The 21,699-nt window shown below is 36.5% G+C and overlaps 2 protein-coding genes across 3 annotated transcripts in view; one reads left to right on the forward strand and one right to left on the reverse strand.

Moving 5' to 3' along the window:
* The window catches only part of GLDC (glycine decarboxylase), a 37,714-nt gene extending 35,883 nt beyond the window's left edge, over positions 1-1,831 (forward strand). The window contains exons 24-25 of the mRNA XM_065744168.1: positions 154-234; positions 1,200-1,831. Coding sequence (XP_065600240.1) covers positions 154-234; positions 1,200-1,343 — 225 coding nt within the window. The 3' untranslated portion in view covers positions 1,344-1,831. The remainder of the gene's footprint in view (positions 1-153; positions 235-1,199) is intronic.
* A 2,458-nt stretch (positions 1,832-4,289) lies between these two features.
* UHRF2 (ubiquitin like with PHD and ring finger domains 2) overlaps positions 4,290-21,699 on the reverse strand; it is a 77,739-nt gene continuing 60,329 nt past the window's right edge. The window contains exons 9-16 of one of the 2 annotated variants that reach the window (XM_065744172.1): positions 18,893-18,997; positions 13,849-13,955; positions 11,981-12,143; positions 11,335-11,472; positions 8,126-8,249; positions 7,564-7,724; positions 6,271-6,369; positions 4,290-5,408 (exon numbers count right to left, since the gene is read on the reverse strand). In XM_065744172.1, coding sequence (XP_065600244.1) covers positions 5,262-5,408; positions 6,271-6,369; positions 7,564-7,724; positions 8,126-8,249; positions 11,335-11,472; positions 11,981-12,143; positions 13,849-13,955; positions 18,893-18,997 — 1,044 coding nt within the window. In that variant the 3' untranslated portion in view covers positions 4,290-5,261. Of the gene's footprint in view, positions 5,409-6,270; positions 6,370-7,563; positions 7,728-8,125; positions 8,250-11,334; positions 11,473-11,980; positions 12,144-13,848; positions 13,956-18,892; positions 18,998-21,699 lie in introns of both variants that reach the window. The other variant, XM_065744171.1, reaches the window with a different exon arrangement.

Raw genomic sequence — 21,699 nt, forward strand, 5'->3', positions numbered from 1 at the left:
TATTTTTTCCCTAAGATATACTGTATCTTAAGGAGATACCAGACAGTAACCTGAATTATGTTTATGTAGTGATGTGAATCTGAAGGAAGATTCATACTGATACATTCAATTGAATCCAGTAATTTCATGTTGTACACGCCTTTCTTCTTGCAGATGTCACCACATACTCTAAACTGTGTCACTTCTTCGAAGTGGGATCGTCCTTATTCCCGCGAAGTGGCAGCATTCCCACTGGTGAGTGAGCGATGGAATGTTAGTGATGTGGTAATGTATGAATTTGCTTTCTGCTCTGTGGTTTTTTTAGACTATTGCAAAAAAACTAGTCTGGTAGGAATAAACACTTTAAAGCCACTTTTACAATTACACTGTTTGTGTGAGCTCTACAGCAGCTCTACAGCAGTTCTGTAAGTTAAGTTATTTTTCAAGACAAAGATCTTTTAAAAAACCCCTACACATGAAGGAAACCTTGGATTTCTAAATGCCTACACTTAGATATTGGTTATCTTTGGTGGGGAGTTACAGCTCCAGTCCCTTCAGTTCAGACATACTACACCAGAGCCTTTGAAAACAGACCACATTTAATGTTCAGCGCTCTGCTATAAAGAACTTAGAGGAGGGTTTGATGAGATGGAAAGGAAGCACAGAGCAAGCAACACCAGTGTAAGCCAGCTGCAGAGGATGGACTCGAGCACAGTGTACAGTTTCTTGAGAGCACTGTGTAAAATTGCTTCTTCCACAACTTACCAGATAATTAAACACATGCAACTTCTCCCACTTGAAACAGAACTGCACCTACTTTACACCTACTTTACTGCCACACACTGTTTCAAAGAATATTTTAACAGCACCTTATTTCCACCTTTTTACTTTTTTTTTTTAATATAAATTACTACTGTCAGTCTTAATAGTCTCACTTTTCTTCGGTTTCTGTCTGTTATTCAAGGGATCACATTTTTGGTTATTCCATGACTGCTTCTTTGCAAGTTTCTGTCAGAGTACGTACACTTTTTGGAATATCTGAATTTTAACTGCCACTCCTATTATACATACTTGTTGGCTTTAAGGATTTGAAGATACACTAGAGGTTGACTTCACTCTCCAACATTTGTTGCTCTTGAAACTTCAGGTGTCTATTACATCTATACAGTTGCTTAGCACAACAATTAAAATAATTAGCCTTTTTTAATTTCTGCTTTTAGCCTTTTGTGAAGCCTGAAAGCAAGTTTTGGCCCACAGTTGCTCGCATTGATGACATATATGGAGACCAACATCTGGTTTGTACCTGCCCACCCATGGAAGCCTACGAATCTCCCTTCTCTGAACAGAAGAGAGCATCTTCATAACACTGCTTCTAGCTCAAGTTTCTCAATCCATCAGGATGGCCTTTTCCTCCAAGAACTGATAGGGGATTTATATACTGTGTATATTTTGGATAATCACCACATTCGTTAATTGAATCACTGCTCAAAGTGTAAATACAATCAGTATAGTAGGTGTGAAGAAAACGTGTTTGTTCCACAGCAGCTGATGCTGAAGTTGTCTCAGTTCAGCATTTTGTCTGCTTTGAGCTAAAGCTTTAACAGTTAACTCCCAATTTGTGATGTGGCATAGAAAATACGGTTACAGAAAGTAGAGAAGGTGCAGATGTGTAAAGCTATAGTAATAAACATTAACCGCAGGAGTAATTGTTTCTGTTTTGTAAAAATAGACGAAGTGGATTGTTAAATTTACTTCATGCACTACTGGTAGCACTGCTAATGTTTAATATTTCATGCTGTTTTTTATCTACCAATATTAGTATTCTAATAAAGTTGGTCAGAATTTAAGTATCCATAATCTTCTGAATTTTAACTTCTAAGTCGTTTTTGTATGGAACTGAGGCTTCTGAGACTTAAGTTCTGATTTGTCAAAATTGCCCAGCAGTAACAGATTCAAAATGAAGCAAAATGCTGTCAGAGATTGAGATAGATCTGTCATTTTTAATGATTAATTTTACTGAGTGGTAACAAACTTACCTTTTTTTCTGTATCACATCAGTTTTACCTTGTAGAGGTAATCTAATTCTTTCCTCTAATTCCAGAGAAAGCATGAGACAGCTTCTCTAGCATACTGTGAAGTGCTTAGTTTGAGTTAAATCTTGTCTAAAAAATATTCTCCTTACATCATTTCTCAAATATCTTGTTCTGGATTTTGGTTTTGGTGTACTCAGCTTGCTTTGCTTTGTAAGTCTACACGTTGTGTAAAGCCTATACAAAACCTGAACTCAAGCCATCCAAGAATACTGGCGGTGCACTCTGAGTCCAGTGTCCTGCTGGTACACATAATGCCATATTCATTTAAGTAATAAGAACACAAACCTTAAACAAGGTCATCTTCTGATTTGTTCCAAGTCATATTTCTATAAAACCTAGCTGTCTAGTTACACTGACTGACAGTGCATGTGACACCAAAGTGCATTTGGAGTAACGTGGGTGCTGGTCTGTGCAGGTTGAATTGTGTTTGACATGAGTGGGCTCCCAGGCAATGAGCCTCACATAGCCATGTGAAGCAGGATTTGGTGAATCAGGAAGGAGGTAACACTCAAGAAAGCACTGCATCTTACAACCAGGAACTATAGAGCCTCTTCATAAAGGTGTGTGCAGTTATGACCAGGGGCTCTCTCGGAAGGGACACAAAACTAGTGCTTACAGCAGCACCTCAAGTACTGCACTTCTGGGTCCCTTCAGTTGACACTGCAACCTTTACATTACCTACCTTGGGACCTTCGTATGGAATTAGTTAGTTATCAGAAAAACTGAACAACAGACGATAGAAGTAGCTACCATTAAAGGAAGGTCAGGCCACGTTGGCCTGTGCATAAATGCCAAATCATTTACATACTGTAGAGAATATTAGAATTTTCTAATGTTGAATCTACTACTGTAAAAGTCATTTTTCAGGCTACTGATGTAGCACTGGGGCAGAGGGAGGGATAAAAAAATGTGACACACCAAAACACTGCTGTAAGCACCCCTTGCAGTGTGAAGAAGGGACTGGCATTCTGACCTACAAAGCTAACTACACAAAGCCGCCCAACTACTTCCAAAGTTTGGTAAAGGCACTTCTTCCATGGTGCCTGGTGGTGTCTGCTGTGTCTGCTACTGTAGAGCAATTAAAAAATTATTTTACCCACTTGTATCAAGTGGTGAAGTTCCCACCATTGCCTTTAAACTGAGAAATCTGCAACTGATGGTAGATTGACAGTAAACTCAATAACAATTAAGTAATAGAAGTCAGAAATAACCATATTTCCTAGAAGACAAGATTTACTAATGGTTCTACACTAAAAATAAGTTTTTGTAAGATCAGCCTTGGAAAGATAAATCTGAACTACTCACCTAGAAATAACCATTCACATAATAAATACTAAAAATTCTACAACATTCGTGTTAGGCTGGGGCATGAATTAAAAATTGTGTGTTCCTATGCACAGCTCAAGAGCATAGCTGCTACACATATAATCCTTAATTGGTAAAAGCTACTGAACATTAAAGAAAAGCATCTTTGCTTACTGCAGAAATGCATACCATCATTACAGAGGTTAAAGTACATCTGTTTCTCCATAAAATGCTCAGCTATCACTTTGTAAAACACAAGTTCTACAGGATATAAGACTGTTCACAGTTCTTACAAAGCATATGCCTAATACTGATTTACCTAGTGAACAAAGAATCCCCATTCCAATAAGCACAGATAAAGCCACATGTTCAGCAACACCTGTGTACTTGATTTTTGTTACAGTAGAGAGGTACTACCAACATTTTGGACACTACTGGACTCAGGAGAAAAGGGTGGGAGGGTGAGGAGAGAGATTTCATTTGTGTGACATGAGAAGGCCATTTAACTGACTTTTGGCCATGAAAAAGCCTAAGAGCACCAACATCTGAGCAATTGGTTGGTTATGGAAGACAGGAGGGGAGTGTCCAGCTGTACAAGGCTATGAGCAGAGCAGGCCTACTGCTCTCTGGCACACGGAGTGCAACCCAGCACCATCCTTTAGACAGATGCTCAGCACACGACCAGAGCAGCTCTATGACAGCTGTTGCTGTGCAGGAATATAGATGTTGGGTTGTTTTTTCCTAATTTTTTTGTTTGTTTCTTTTTAGATCACTAATAAATGAAAGGAATATAAAACCTTGGAAAAAATTCACCCACCTAAAGAAAGGACATAGTAATCTGGAAAAAAAAATCTGCTATGAAAATATAATTTACGTAAGAGGATTATAGTGAAAACAAAATTAGAATTTTTTCTGAATCATAAAATATTTAATAAGGTATATTTGGGGGGGATATATTGTATATAAAATTTCAGATCACAATATGAAGCGATTTGAACCCTCTCCAAGCTAGCACTGCCTTCAATGCTGTGTAGATGTATTGCCACTGATACAAGACCTACTAAAAGCATACAGTTCAACTAATACAGAAGTGGCAGTTCTTAATATGAAATATTTTTTACACAACTAGAGTGTCTTGAATACCCTCTTTAAGTGCAAAAAACACAGATCACTTTACACTAATGCAGCAACAATGCATTCATATTGTTCTCATTAGTCATTAGTAGTCAACTTGCATAAGATACAAGAAAAGCACAATGAAGCTCACAAAAATAGACTAAAAATCAGCCTGTTCTTGCAAAAAAATACAGCATAATGGAAGAAAAAGACAAAAAAGGATTATGCACACCACATAATTTGCTGTTCTTTAATCCAGCTGGCTTAAGTGCTGTTTCTGTTTTTGCTGTTTTTGTGGGGTTTTCTTTTGTTTTTTCATTTTTTTTTCTTTTTTTTTTTTTTTTTTTTTTGTAAATCAAACCACACGGACCAGGCACAACTATTATTCAGGAGGCAGTGTGTAGCTAAAAATTCACTAACTTTTTGTCATCCCCATAATTTATTTTCCTCTGTCCTGAGGTAGTTACAAAAAAACAAATCATAAATCAAGCATCAGCTAGGCCAGTGGGAGCTGAAGCTTTTCATTTTTTTCTTTAAAAACTATTCATTAACTGGCCCAAACTACCCTTGATGTTAAAAGACAGCCAAGAATTAAGAGATCTCACTACACCAAAAAGATGGCTATGAGGGGAAGAGGGTGAGCTGCTTCAAAATGTGACAACATATTGAGTCCCATCAAGCTGGCTGGTCCACTGTTGAATTTCCCACATTTATTCTCCTTTACTGTCTATAGAGTCACTGGGAGAAGTTCAGAAGGATCTGAGCACATCATCGTCCTTTACTGTAACCAGGGAAGAACTGATCCAACAGGGTCTGCAGTATCTTGTTAGGAACCATGGTGTAGCCCCTCCCCAAGTCGTAGCGGCAGGCAGGGCAGGTGAAGACCTCAGCTCTGAAGGAGCGCTGTAAACAGCTCTAGGACAGACAAAGAAGAGGAGTGAATTGTGTGAGTTTTCATTTACACTGACACCAGCCAAAACTAAGGAGTTACTATAAACCAAAGACACAGTTTTCTGTACTTTCAGAAAAAAGAGGAAGTAATTACTAAGCCCCTTGGGGCACAACTTGGCCTATGTGACTAAAATGATCTAAGAAAATAATTTTGAAACATGAACCCTGGGAAGGATTAAAAGATAACACCACTGACATTCCCATTGTTTTCCTGTGAATCAGAGACACAACTGCAGCTGTTTTTTAGCATCCCTGCTGGACAGCAACTGTACTCCAGACATTCCCACGAGGCTGAATATGAATGTATATACAGGTTATAGTGCTTAAGACACAGCCTCCATCCACTTCATCTGACATGACTCAGTTACGCCTTAAAGACACATTCAGAGTGATACAGTAATTTCTGATCAGACCAAATAATTTTCTGGTATTTACTCTGCATCCTTTCAAGAACTCTTGATTAAAATGTTACACACTTTTAGAATCTGTTTTTAATTTCTTAATTACAAAAAGTTCTATTATTGCTACTCTACTAACATCTGAATCCTGGATCAAAACAACTCCTATTGTACCTCCTCTGATCACAGTGGAATGACAGCAATGCTGAACTCCATTCAATGAACGTCTGGGTTTATACTAAGCACACTTTCATTCTCTATTACATAAAATTAAGATTACACAGCAATCACTGAAGGCAAACATGCAGCAAGTTGCTGCCCAGAATGCCAGGCAATAATTATTGTCTTTCTAAAGTACATTTTGGCTCCAGTGTCTGGAGCCTCAGAGCCAAGAAGACAGCCCAAAGCACAGCCAAGCTTATTCTTACTTTACAGACGTTGTGGAGGCACTCTGTTGTCACTGGCTGGTAAACCAGCTCCTGGCAGCAGACACACATAAAGGATTGTTCCAGTTTCTTCAGAAAATTCTAATGTAGGGCAAAGGAATACAAAAGACAGACTATTAAAAGGCAAACACAAAAAAACCCCACAAACAGAAGTATTTTATTTTAACTGTATATATTATTTATGCAACTATATTGCACAACTTTGGTAATTACTATATACATTTAAATTGTTAATGAATTTTCATGTGAAATTCAACTCTCAGATCTAAGCTGAGGAGATGATAAAATCGTTTTACCACTGGAAATGTGTCCAATGTGTGGATTAACTCACAAGACTTTTCTGTAACTCTGCTGTTACTCCCTTCCCAAACTCACCTACCAATAGCTAAAAAATATTACAGAATTATTCTAAGTTGCTAAGCGTAATTTATAAAGCAGTTAGACATAGCTTCACTCTGCAAGAGACTGCTTACACTGCAGCTCTTCTAGAGTAGCCTTCAAGACTCAGTCAACATTGAATTACCTTCCAGAGACAATCAGCATGAAGTGTATATTGATAAGATACATAAAGAGCATTTTCACACCCTCTCATGCTGTTATCTATATTTTGCTCACATTTACTACACCTTTACATACAGCATCTTCCTTCCATGAGAATAGAATTCTAGCTACATCTCTAGTCACATTTTATTTAATTAAAACAGGTGATTGTTTCCACCAGAAAGATTTACATTGTCACAGCAGCTAACCAATGCTAGCAGTGATCCTTACCGTCTTTAGTGGCATTCAAATGAAAATCTTACCAAAATAATGGATATGAATTTGTAGAAAAGTGACTTTTCAGTGACTCAACTGGTCTTAAATCATTGCTTTCTCCTTTTTAAAACCACGCGTTTCTACTGCTTATGAACAATTTTCAGCTGAAATTCTTTTCAATAATTACACATACTGGACAGAAAACAGACAAAAGGTTCTAACTTTATAACATGAGAAAACAAGCACTTAGAATGCTTTTTGGAAAAGAAGATCTCTATTATGGAGGTGCCAAGCTAATCATCACCAGTAAGTCCTACAAGGATTTGGTAGTAGATTGCTATAGCTATAACTATTTTCTTCAAATCAAAGCTTTTCAAATAAACACAACACTAGAAGCAGTCTGTACTCAGCAGTAGTTTAAAAAGCTAATTATGTTTTAAGAGAGACTCAAGATTTCTCCTAGCACTCTATAGAAAAGAAAAGGAAAAATAAAAAAATCTAAGCATGCAGCAAACATACTGGTCCTTCCTTAAGAGAAGCAAGTACTTCATCCCACAGTTTCTGGTTCATACAATCTTCTCTAATCAGCCATTGCTGTTCTTGGGTCAGCTGGAAAGCTTCTCCTTTCCCTCCATCTCCCATTCTCATGGCTTTAGGTGTATTTGTAGGTTCCTCAATACCTGCTTAAGATGATGACCATCAAACACAGTAAAATCATCATGTTAGTCTAAACTAATAAAGGCGAAGGCAAAACTGATTCTAGAAGGGAATACAAGAGCTACACTCATAAAATGTGTCTATCAAATGCCTAGTCAAACTGACTTCAGCTCAGCACTGGTTTGGGCTGCACAGATGTCCGTTCCTTTTCCTACCAAGCTTAAAGAAAAAAAGCCTTACGAGTAACTAAATAAAATCTTAAGATCCCTAGGCTGCTACCTTATTATATAGAATTATTATAGAATATGCACTACAATTTACATTAGTATTCCAAATAACTTTCTGGAAAGCTTTCATGCTATTGGCTTAATAAACACAACATGACAAACTTTGCTGCTGAAAGTGAAAAAATAAAAAGAAATACCATCATCAATTGTCCTTTTCTGGTTTCCATTACTCTGGCTGGTTGGCTCCTGTTTCACAGTTTGCTTTTTAACCTTATCTTTCTTCTCCTTACTAGCCATGGCTTCCAAATAACCTTCTGGATACTAAAATAAAAAGCACAGATTTAAAACAAAACCCACTGGCATACACTAATTCCCAAATATGAACAAGACTATTTCTAAAAGACTCTAAATAAGTCACTGAAATAAGTGACTTATTTATTAAGACTTTAAATAAGACACTGAAATAATTTAAAAATAATTTTTAAAATCTTTTATGATGGAGGAAAGTCTTAGCCTTCCAGAAATTGTAGCCAAGACAAAGGATCTAATCATGACTGAACTGTATTAAAAGGACAATGACATCCAAATCTATGCCCTTCAACTGGTGCACATTAAGAAGTGTAGCCATCAGACTGAAGTAGTTTATCCTCTCCCTCTATTCTGCCCTGGTGAGGACAAGGCAGAACTGTGTCCAGTCCTGTGCTCTTTAGCTCAAGGCTAACAGGGTACTTTAGAGAAAATCCAGCTGGGGGCCACAGAGATGATGAGGGGACTGGAGGAAAGGCTGAGACCTGGGACTTGAGCCCAGAGAAGAGAAGGCTAAGGAGGTATTTAAGTATCTGAAGGACAAGAGTCAAGGGGATGGAGCAAGGCTCTTTTCAGTGGTGCCCAGCAACAGGACAAGGGAAACTAGGGATAAACAGGAAGTTCCATACAACCATGAGGAAAAACTTATTTGAGGGTGACAAAGCACTGGTATAAACTCCATACAGAGGTTGTGGAATCTCCTTCTTTGGAGATATTCAAGAACTGCCCTGAAGATTTCCTGCATAACCTACTCTAGGAAACCTACTTTAGTATGGGGGTTGGACTCAATGATCTCCAGAGATCCCTTCCAGCCGCTATGATTTGTGAACTACACAAAGCTTTCTAAAAATGCAAAGTTGAATATGATTATTGTCTGAGACTGGTAAGGACTGTCTCACATCAACATGAGACTACCAACATCAATTTGTGGACAATTTTACATTTGAAAACATTTCTTCGGAGCTGTTTGTCTTTGAAAGGGAGTGCTCAGGAATGTAAATCGGCTGAAGACTTGGCCTGGGAGCAAATAATTCCACCTTGATAGGGAAGATTGAAAGATGTTACCACTGTACCCTGTGAAGGATACAAGTTGGCATCTCTCTGCTTTCTCTTAAATTTGCAGTACCTGGAAGATGGGAATGAAGGAGTTCCTGGTGAGATCCTAAAGCCAGAAGCTGTCACTCCAAAAAGAGCTGACTCCACCACTTTTTACTTACTTATAATGATGACCTAGATGAGGAGATTGAGTGTACCCTCAGTAAGTTTGCAGATGACACCACGTTGGGAGGATGTGTCGATCTGCCGGAGAGTTGGGAGGCCCTTCAGAGGGATCTGGATAGGCTGAACAGCTGGGCTGAGCTCAATGGGATGAGGTTCAATAAGACCAAGTGCCAGGTCCTGCACTTTGGCCACAATAACCCCATGCAATGCTATAGGCTTGGGGCAGAATGGCTTGAAGAATGTAGAGAGGAAAAGGACCTGGGGGTGTTGGTTGATGCTCGGCTAAACATGAACCAGCAGTGTGCCCAGGTGGCCAAGAAGGCCAACGGCATCCTGGCCTGTATTAGAAATAGTGTAGCCAGCAGGAGCAGGGAGGTGATCATCCCCCTGTACTCAGCTCTGGTACGGCCGCACCTCGAGTACTGTGTTCAGTTTTGGGCCCCTCACTACAAGAAGGACATTGAGACCCTGGAGCGTGTTCAGAGAAGGGCAACAAAACTGGTGAGGGGTCTGGAGCACAAGTCTTATGAGGAGCGGCTGAGGGAGCTGGGATTGTTCAGTCTGGAGAAGAGGAGGCTCAGAGGAGACCTTATTGCACTCTGCCACTTCCTGAAGGGGGGTTGTGGTGAGGAGGGGCTGGGCCTCTTCTCCCTGATAAATAATGACAGGACGAGAGGGAATGGCCACAAGTTGCTCCGGGGAAGATTTAGATTAGATTTGAGGAACGATTTTTTCTCTGAAAGAGTGGTCAGGCACTGGAATGGCCTGCCTAGGGAGGTGGTTGAGGCACCATCCCTAGCGCTGTTCAAGAAGCGTTTAGATGAGTTGCTAAGGGGTTTGATTTGGTAGTTCAGTGGGTAGGGATGGTGTTAGGAGGATGGTTGGACTAGATTATCCTGTAGGTCCTTTCCAACCTACTGTACCTATGAACCTATAAGTAAGTTTGTACTGTTGTTGTGAGTCACCATCAACTGAACAACACAACCTCAAAGTACCTGTCATTACTAAGATCAGCATCTGAACCAAGACATCAATGGATCTCAGAGTGCCGAGCCACCTTGCTTCTGCAATGTGCCCGTGTCTCCCAGATTTCTATCTTTTCTCTTTATCTTCTTTTATTCTTTTACTCTTTGTAGTAGCTGTTGCCTAAAATTGTTTTACCTATAATGCTTATTCATTGTAATTAGCCAATTTTACCAACAAATAGTTGCTGTTGGTTGTTAAGAGAGCTCTCAATAAATTTCTCTGTATTGTTACTCTGAGTGCTGGATTACTCATGAGATAGAAAAAGGTTCACCTCCTTTCGAAATCCACTGAGTAAGTAGGATGAGACAATGATATATATATGAAAATCCATTGCATTGATAAGAACGGAAACTGTAGTAATTTTTTTCACCTTTCATGGATTCTGCAGTGCCTGAGTCCTTACAGGTTAGTTTATTTTTGCACCTGAAATACATTATCTCTACAAACTCCTCAGCTACACTTAGAGAAAAACATATACAAGTGCACATATTTTTTGATTTCTTAAATGATCTCAACCATAAAAACATTTCCTTGAAAAAAATCTGTGCAAAATAATTATCACTGGATTCTGACTCTTAATTTTTATATACATATATGTATATATATACACAGTATTTCACTGCTGACACAGAAAGCTCCATTCACAATTCCTTCTGCTTTGTCCCTTTAAAAGGATTTTTCCAGTCTTTAGATAATTATTTGGTGTTCTGTAGGTATATGATTTTGTCACTGTGAAGTACAAGAAAAAAAAAAAAAACAACCAGGGATTTAATATAACTTGTTTCTATTTCTGGAATTTGTTTACTTGAATTGAGGTAAAGAAACAAAACAGCTCTCCAATTCTGACTCGAACCTGTACGCTCAGACCCAGTTTTTTTGTCCTCTCCATTCCTTCAGAAGTCCAAGGTGCAGGCTCAACGTCATCTCTCCTCAGAAGATAGCGCCAAACCAAAAATCCACATTTTCCAATTTCTGGCCAATATTTCACCACCTACAGAAAAATACAGAATTTCTGCTATTATTGTACCACAAGTCAAATGCAAGGATATAGTTCCACTTGAATTCTCCAAGAAAAAAAAATCAGAAAACTAAGTCAAATATTATTACCATTAAGCAAGTTTCCCCATTACCTGCAAAATTTTCTGATTTTGATAAACACAGTGCCGTTCATTTCAGCTGCTGAAAAGATTCCGAACATACGAAAAGCTAGAGCACAATTGGAAAGATTAAGGAAGTTATTTGATTTCCACTGATTGATATGATTTAGTAAGCAGGTGTATAGCTTACATATTCAAGTTAGTATCTATCATGTTTTATGTTCTATTACCACTACTCTGAATAATTTCACTTCTTTGCAGAACGGACTACAGCTAAAACTCTGTCTTGGAGTTACAAGAATTATTTAAGTAGTAACAAAGAATTGACAATGTAAGATACACGTGACTTTCTAAAATAGCTGTTAAAAAATGTTATGTTGTACCTAGTAGAAATCAAAATACCTTGTAAATGCCATCGTATCTGTTGCCTTCCTCTGGGGCATATTTGCTGATCCGTCGTCCTTTTGAGCTACGCACCACTCTCACTGGCTTACCAGCTCTCCAGTTCTTAGACTCTGCTCCATTTTTATCATCCAGTGGAGCATCACAGTTAAGGGCCAATGCCCTAGAAACAGATAAATAGGATTGCTTCATACAAAATATTTCTGGGAAATAATATAATTATTTCATTTATTTATTTATGCTTTATCATGCAGCATGGTACTTTTTAAGTATAGTTCAACAACTGCAGAACTGATGGAAGCCGTAAGTTACATGTATGAGAAAAAAAAGAAAAAGGAACACACAAAAAAAATGTTACAGCCAATGATCAAGACAAAAATTTGGATTATATAGGCAAATACAATTAAAAAAATCCTCCTTTCAGATTTAACATCCTTCATTTAAAAAAACAAACAAACAAAGAAAAAAACCTCTTTCCAAATAAAGGAAAACTATAATTATTCCCTAGTAACGACAGATTTTTAGGCACACACATATAAATAATGAATACAATGAAAAATGCTGTGTAGAAAAAAGTACCAAAACTATCCAATAGCCTCTATGTAACTGAAATGCCTCTTATAGCAGCATATAAGCTGTGCTAGAGTAGGGAGTTAAATAATAGCAGCTAACTCAAGGACACGTAAATCATTTTATCCATCTTCTGTATTTCTGGGCTTGTTCAGTATGGAAAAGAAAAGGCAGAGAGAGAGATCTCACTGTGGCCTTCCAGTACTTAAAAGGAGCTTATAAGCAAGAGGTGAACTGACTTTTTTACATGGTCTAATAATGATAAGGGGGAACAGTGTTTAACTATAAGAAGGGAAATTTAGGCTTGATGTTAGGAGGAAATTGTTTACTCAGTGGGCGGTAAGGCACTGGGACAGGCTGCCCTGAGAGGCTGTCCATGCCGCATTGTGGATCAATCAAGCCCAGGCTGGATGAGGCCCTGGGCAGTCTGATGTGGTGGGTGGCAACCCCGCCCACAGCAGAGGGTTGGAGCTTCATCTTTAAGGTCCCTTCCAATTTCAGCCATTTTATGATTCTATGATATGATTCTCTATGAAGTCCATCTTTAGAAACCTGTAGCAGAACAGTGTGAATACCTACCAGATCATGCTGCAGTAACTCTGCTATTATAATCTAATTTAACGAGGGACTGAAAGCCTTCTAAAACAGACTCATATCAAAACACATATTTCAGAATAGAAGAAACAGTAAGCAGCACTGGTACAAATCCAAAATCCATATTGTAAACAACAGCAATACTGAGGTATACAATGTAGATTTTAAAGATATTTCATATATATAAATTTGTAAACAAAAACAAAAAAACCCTTAAAAAAATATTGGGAGAAGTAAAAACAAATTCTGACCTTACTACATGGAATCATAATAACCCTGTGCACTAATGTGCCCAAGAACTTTTACTGAAATCAGTAATGGAGAGCTGCACCGTGCTATACTCCGTAAGTATAGCATGGAATATACTGCTGCAAAGCCTCAAGAGTTCCAAGAGTTTTGACAAATTTCTCCAACTTAAAACAGGATCCCCTGAAGAAAATGTGGGGAAAATTTCAACCAGAGACATGGCTAGTAGCTGTAACAATAATACAACAGCCAACTTCATTCAGGTGCATATGTTTCTTGAAGCCAACAAAACAGAATGCTTGATAAAACAGCTAGCAGCAAGAGGCACCACTGTTTTCATGAAGTAGCATGTACAACTGAGAACAAAATGAACTTCGTAAAAAGTTCATTCTGATTAAAGCACTATAGCAAAGGTCTTTGGTTTTGGAATACTTCCGGATTTTATTTGCAAAACTTACCTATTCATATGTGTCAACGTCTGATCAAATGAGTGTTCTCCAATTCTTTTATTCCCAGAAAGATCTCTACCTCCGCTCCCAGTGTAAGTGAATTCATCTCCTCGATCCTGTGCAAGAAGATTATCCTTGGTTTTAACACTCCAAATCGAAGCAAATGAATAGATCAAAAAAAAAAAAAAAAAAAAAAAAAAGTGACTTTCTCTGCTCTATTTACTCCACAGAAAAAATATAGTCCAAGATACAAAAAGATGTGTTTCATTTCACTATCACTCTCACAATATTTGCAAAAATTCTTTTTAGAAAAAAATGCCTGTTTTGAAAAAATTGACATTTAAAAATTACTTTTAAAAACAAAATATTTATTTAATGACACACTCCAGCAAATAGCGTAGCGCTAACTAGAGCTTTCTTTTAGTTTTCAATAATATAGTGTTTGCAAAAATACATCATAAACAGATTGGAGAGATCACTTCAGCTTCTGCAAGGGGTTGAGTTCTAATAAGTCATAGCCATGTGTACTTAAATTTATGTTAGATGCTTTAATACATTAATAGTTCCAGCTATTCTGATCTAGTAAGAGTTTAAAATCATTTAGTTTTTTAAGCTGATGCAGTTATGCAGCATAATTCCTACAAGGAATTTTCTTTAAACTGAAGAAAGGTTGAGCAACTCTTTTGTCGTGTATGACGAAGTCCATCAAAATCTACATACACGTAAATAATACTATTTATTTAGTAAGTTTGTCACAGAAAATCACATCACCCTGTGCAAAGTCAAGAATTTCTAGAAAGACAAATGCTTTAAAATGATATTTCATGAAGATGCAAATTTTGTACAAAGCATGAATAGTATAAGGTAAACACAGGAAAGTAAAATTTCTATGGATTTTTACAGTGAAATTCTGAAAAACTCTATCTCTTAAAGCTGTTAGAAGTTTGATATTACCGTGGATCCATTGCTAGACTGTTATTGTGACTGACAATAGTAGCAAAAGGGAAAATCAGGAATAGCAACGCTGGTCATACAAGGACTAAAAACAATTATAGAAATTCTCTCATTATGTGTAGGGAAAACTGCCAAAAAATTCAGCTGCAGTATTACAGTGTTTCTCTAAAAAGATTCATCTAGAAGCAATAAAAGGTCTATGCTATCAAGTTGAAAAAAGAACCAACACAAAAACACAACCTCAAAAACCCTCAAAAACTAATGAAGATATTGTATAAATTCTAGTTTACCCTTTTCTGGAATAGGCTGCTTATATGTGCTCCAGTAATCTCCAAAAACAAACAAAAAACAACAAACAAGCAGAAACAACTAGATGTTGTCTACTGTTAGACAAAAATATATGAAACACATATGAAACAATTCCAAAAGAATAATAGACTAAAAAGACAAGAATGAGTTACTAAGAAAGGACATGAAATAAATTGCATAAAAAGAGATATCACAGAATTGAATTGTTTGTCCTCTTTCAACGATTGCCAAATAAATAATGGGAAAAGTACAGATTACATAAAGATGGTTGTGATAATATTATTTTACAGGGATGGATTTGCTTGATGAATACATGCATTCTAAGACATGAATAAGAAGTTTTTGCAAAGTTGAGGAAACAAGATTGATATATCTTGACAAGGTGTTTCTCCACACATAGAATTAGAATGTTACTTCAATCTTTCTTTTATTTTCTGCATTTAAATAAATGATTAACATCATTAATTTTCTTGCAAAATTGATGAAATTTTGCAAGAAACTCACGGTTTGATAAAATGGAAAAGCTACAACTAGTATAACTATGCTGATACTTCAAAATTTTACAAAAGGAATAGACTGATGATAGCAATATAATCATGAAACATCTCCATGAAAAATATATGAATAGAGCAAGAAAGAATCTCGGTATGTTCGTTGTTCAAAATCATAAACTATTTGACACAATGCTAAAGTAGATTAAAAAATGGAAAGGAATGTAGCCAATGCTTAGTAAAACAACATTTGGCTCTTTTTTTATTTTTTTTATTTTTAATGCTGTCCAAGAACACTGTCTGTAATTCTGTTTGCAGAGAATTCTGTGAAAAAAAATACTTTGTCCTTAACCTAAGGAATTCTTACAGAAAACACTGATTTCCATTTTTGAAATTGTTTTTCAATGTTTTAAAACATTCTTCCATGTTTTAGAAAAGCATGAATAGGAGCAGAATTTACCAAGTTTCCACACCCAGTCATAAAAGAAGCAGACAAATAGGCAGCTAGGACTACTATAACAGACATAGTTCTAGCAATCAAACTTAACAGAAACGGTCTGTGCAATGAACTAAGGTTTATCAGAATGCGAAAATAGTTCTGCATATAATGCAAGTACAAACAGGAAAATAAAATTCAGTAAATGATACCAGAAATGTATTTTTTAGCATTAGAACCTGGAATGGACTGGTAGCTAACAGTATGGAATAACAGAAGAGGTGGACATAAGACTGTCACAGAATTAGGAGCAGTTGTGCAAATTTGAAACAGCAGTAATAAGTGAGTGTTGAAGCTACTGTCCAGCAGATTACATCAAGTACATCCCTAGTATCAGAGGTAGCAAGAGTGGGTGAACAACAAAAAGAGTGAGAGGAAATATACTTGGTGTCTATTGTATAATAAGATACTCAAATCATCTCACATTACAAGTTACAAGTTCACACTAAACTATTGGGCCCTGAAACCTCAGAAACACGACAGCATTTGAAAACAGCAGGTTTCATGGCATAAGACATTAGGTTTTCAGCTCTTTATTCAATCGAGGTGACAGAAAGTATCTCTGTGTAATGTCAGTACTGAACTTTTTACTTTGCAACCTCAGTAGTGTAAAATGGAGAAAAGAAAATCTGCAAGGAACTGTTTCCTTGGTAAAATAGCATGGAAAGATAATACAAAAAATTGTTTAGGACACGACTTCTCTTTTTCAAGAGGGCTCACTCTGGAATCAGGTGATCCAGGCAAGACTTGCAATAAATAAATAATAAAGCTGTGCATCACACAGATTTCTAGGCATCCTGCTAGTCACAATGGTCTTTGGATTCAAACTATTTTGTCTCACATCCGGATTTAAAGCCTTTTAAGTAAGCAGTTCACTACACTAGTGGCACTGCATCTTCACCACCAATGGAACTGCTTTGTCTATTCTGAAATAGTTTTTAGAATTAGGAATTCTTAAAGAGTTCTCATAATTTCTTCAGCTAATGTTCTCATTACAGTTGCTAATTAAGACTTGAAACTTTAAGATTGTATCTTAAAATGTAACACACATCACGAATCAAGCTTGAGGTCAATTCCTTTACCAACAGAGCTCACTGCTGCAGAGCACTCATAACATCCTAACTTGAGCACAGTTGCAGACAAGTCTGGGTAAGCAGAACCTTAGGTTTCCAAGCACACAGCATAAAAAATGACATTATATGAAAACCAGACAATGAATTCTACTTCCTATAATAAATTTTTGCAATTATTTTACCTCAATAGAGAACATCTAATTTAAGGCCACAAGATGGAAATTAAGATGGCACGTTAGCAGACTGCATAAATAGTACATAAATAAAGGTTATAACCCTACAATAAAATAGTTTTTCAAAATGCATTTATGTCTCAATCTTGTGAAAGCAAATACATCTGGGAATAAAAGTCATTTTCCTTGCATCTTACATCAGAAAATTGCAAAAAAACCCTTGACATTCATATACATTTTTAGGTATTACTTGTAATATTTCTCCCTGGCTATGCTTTTTGAAAATTATGTATGCCACTGAGGCTATAACAGAACCTAAATATTCACAAAACCCATACTTTCACAATGCCATTTTGTTGAACTGGAAAAGGCATGCAGAAAACTCAAATAAGTTTATTAAGTAGTATTAACTGAATAATGATAGCTGCAGAAATAAGGGAACATCAGTATCAACAACAAAACAAAAACAAAAACAAACAAACAAAACACACAACTCAAGGCAAATAAATATCTTCAGCGTAGCAAGAAAGCGGCTACAGTTACTGAGCATATTCTTAGGATGCACCAGTTAAGTTTCCTAAAGATTGAGTTGGGGTTGACTCAAAGGAAGTATTAATGTACCCCAACAGTAAGTACCTACTCTTGTGACTGGTTCAACAAAAAGATATCTTCAGAGACAATATCGTGCAGCAGCATCAGAAGGTAGGTGCTGTTGGCAAAAAATACAATACATTCTGATGCTATTTCAGATGCATATTTTTTTATCCAGTGCCTTTCTCCTTGTGACCAGTTAGGCATGTTGTCAAAACAACAGATTGCTTACTGCTTTATCCTTCCACTGACGCATGATTCAAAATCCCACCTGTGGAAGAGAACTGCAGGAAGGGATGTACCTTGTATAAACTTTATTCAGTTGCAGAGAACACTGATCTATTCATAAATAAATGTTTGTCAACAAAATGAGAAGAAAATTGGACACAGTTACTGCTTTGTTTAGCAACACAGCTGCTTTCATTGCTCTGTTTAGATGTTAACAACAAAGCAGAAAATTTTTCAGCAGCTTCAGGAACAATAACAAAAGTTATTGAGACTTTCCCAAGAAGTTCAGAATGCATTTATCAGTAGGAGTCATGAGCACTCAGGACTTCACAGACTCTTTCATAGAAGCTTTTTATTCTTGCTTCATTAAAATAAACACATTATATAAACAAACCCAAAGAATGAGGCATCTATCTTACTTAAAAGCAATAATAAATGTAATGTAATACATGTACGTAAAACGTAAAACTTGCACTTAATTAAAATTTTAAAATAATACTAAATTCAGACTCTGAAAGCGCATCAAAATTTAACTACCCTGTATGGTGTAAAATTTGGCTAAGTTCTGCCTAATGAAGATATATATTTCTCCTCAAAACATTGAGAACTTTTGATTTGTTACCAGAGGTCATTCTTTTCACAGACACATTTGTATCAGCAGGAAGGCTCATAATCTTCTACCTTTACAAGCATTAGTGTATTAGAGCAGCTAAATCATCGCTTCAATAAACAACATACCACTTCATCTTCAAATCCTCCAGCTAATACAAGTGAATAAGCTCCATCATTACTGCGTCCATGGATTCCACCCACATGTGGTCTGTGAACACCTGCTTCACTCACCTGTTAACAGAAAAACAGCAGTTTCAAACATTTTTATCCAACCAGTCAGCCATCTACAGTCACTTCTAACAATGAATTTTCTGCTTAAAAATCTGTATAGGGTTATCTGTGTAAACAGCTAATGTGAGACTGCCATTAAAAGTGAGAATTCCACTTGTTTTTAAGGAAGAAATGACAAAAGTAAGGACACCTAGAAAATGGAAGGACAATGTACAGCAGTAGTGACGTTAGAAGATGAAAATATATACTTCTTTGGGAAAATCTTTCATTATTCTTCCCACAGGCAGTATTTAAGACTGGACTTATTGCTACAGTTATTTAGGAAAAATTCAAGGAAGATGGATATCTGCCAGTTTAGTAACATCACGTATTTCTTAATTATATTGTTAAGTAAGGAAGGTCACAGTGACCTGTGTAAAGATCACTGTGTCAGGTATCACTGAAGTAACATGCTACCAACTCAGAATGACCAACTTGGAGGAATACTATCACACAGCTTTATGAAAGAGAAGTCATCATCGCAATAGAGTGTAGCTGATATCCAACCAGGACAACTCTCAGGTTATGAATATGCAACTACGTTGCTACCAGACCACCTGAGAGCTGCTGTTGTAACATAAACCTTCAACATCAATAAAGTTTGCTGTGATACACTTCCAACAGAAATTTATGTATTAACCATCTCTTTGCTAATTTCAAATTATATTTTAAAAAATCTTTGTGAAAAAACAAGAGAATAGCATATTCAATTACATGTTTTCTCTGTACAAGATGCAAATATACTATTAATAGAAGTAAGATTCCCAACAGAAAAACAATCAGGATCCTTCTTCATATCTTCCCATATTTCTTCGAACCTAGGCTTTATCTGTTTCTGATTCTGTCCTTCCCAATACTGTAACCTTTCTTCCATTCAATATACTTCAGCAACTTCTCTAAGAGTTTACATTCTTTTGGTACAGTCTCGTACATTCATCACATCAGATTAAAGGTCCAGATGGCAAAAAATGCTGCTTCTAACAACAGACAAGAGAAGGCAGCTGTGCACATCATGAAAAATATGCACAGACACAATGATACCTCCTTGTACAATTTCTCAGCATCTAGCTGCCTGTGGCTCTGGCTTCCTAAACAACTTAATTCTTGAACACATAGTACCTAAGAGAGAAGAGTACTGCTTGTTTTATGAACTACAACTAGCCTGTTCCTTTTGAGACAGGCATCTGATCTGCTTTGCTTTGATGAGCCCTTTTCTGTATTACAGAAGTATGCATGTCTACTGTTCCATAATTATGCCTTTCATACTGTACTACTTTATTTTGCAAACTTCAACTCTATAGTACCATTTTAGCTACCTTTAAATATGAAAAGTCTTTTCAGTTATTTTAAATTAATTCAGTTCCTTTAATCATTCTGATTATTGTTGATGATAATATCTGATATTTTCCTAGTCCTTCCTTTCATCATATTTTAACTCTTGATTTACTTGGGTATTTTTTAAATCATTACTGGGCACTAAAATGGCATATTTTCAAAACTAGCTATTAGAAGATCTCTTTCCTAAATAATAATTATGAAAGTAGCTGAAAGCCCAATACAATTCATATGAAGTTAAAACTGTTCCCCACCCCATGGTTTCTATGCATGACAACTGAGTACTCTCACCTAACTTTATCAGCTATTTGCCAATTTTTCCAGATTATTTATGTACATGCTGAATAAAAAGGCCTCACTATTGTGTTCTTCCTTCCTGCTGTATCATTCATTCCTTTCATTCATTCCTCCCTCCCTTCTTTCATTTCCAGGATATATCAAATTAAATCTAGGTTTCGGGTAGGTGATTCACCCCAAAGATGAATTCTGGTAAGTAAGTCATGCCAAAGATGCTCTTCAGATGCTCTCTCCAGAAGCAATACTTAGTCAATTTCCTTCTAGGGAAAAGAGAGTTTGTGTCATGAAAAGCTAAGCAAATAAAAAATAAAGAAACGACAGCCTCTAAATTCTCATAGATCTGCTGAGACAAACCCATTTCTCATAAGGAATACTGGTCATACGGGAAATATGTAAGTGCAATTTAAACGCCTGTGTAGAAAACAAGTGTTTTTTTTATTTTTAGATTAAGTAAGATGGTTTGGTCTGTACAACAATTAAATGGCTACATATAAGTGGTAATTGCTTTTTACTGTCTACTACACATCCACATATGTATACAAAATCATCATACTTTGCTTAAGTTTCTGACAAAAGCAGGTTTCTAATTCTGTTCCTTTTTCCTACTAGCACTACAATGATCTGGAAATGATCAACTTTTGTGTCACCAATTGAATTTTTAACAGAAATATGAACTCATAACTTTAATTACAGCTGAAGCAGTGAAGAAACTTGGTTTTGAGATTTTCAGTTCTCAAAGCTGAGTTTAGAAACTTCTCGTTAGCTGATTTTAGACATTTATGAAACCATGCTCAATTTGGAAACTAGTAAATATGTAACTATTTCAATTCCTCTCACACACACAAAAAACACAGGAGAAGTCAATAAAATAGCCCAAATAAAATAGCCAATGAAAATAGCATTTTCCTCTTAATCAATTACTCATCTATTAAAATCACTAGGATAATGAACAGAATAATTTTACAGCACAAAATTAATTAATAACAATCTTTGTATTGATGGTAGAATTCACCATGTACATTAAGGTGAGA

This window comes from Cyrtonyx montezumae, unplaced genomic scaffold, assembly GCF_038088225.1.
Source record: "Cyrtonyx montezumae isolate F1298 unplaced genomic scaffold, pur_monq_1.0 scaffold_30, whole genome shotgun sequence".
In the NCBI taxonomy this organism is placed as follows: domain Eukaryota; kingdom Metazoa; phylum Chordata; class Aves; order Galliformes; family Odontophoridae; genus Cyrtonyx; species Cyrtonyx montezumae.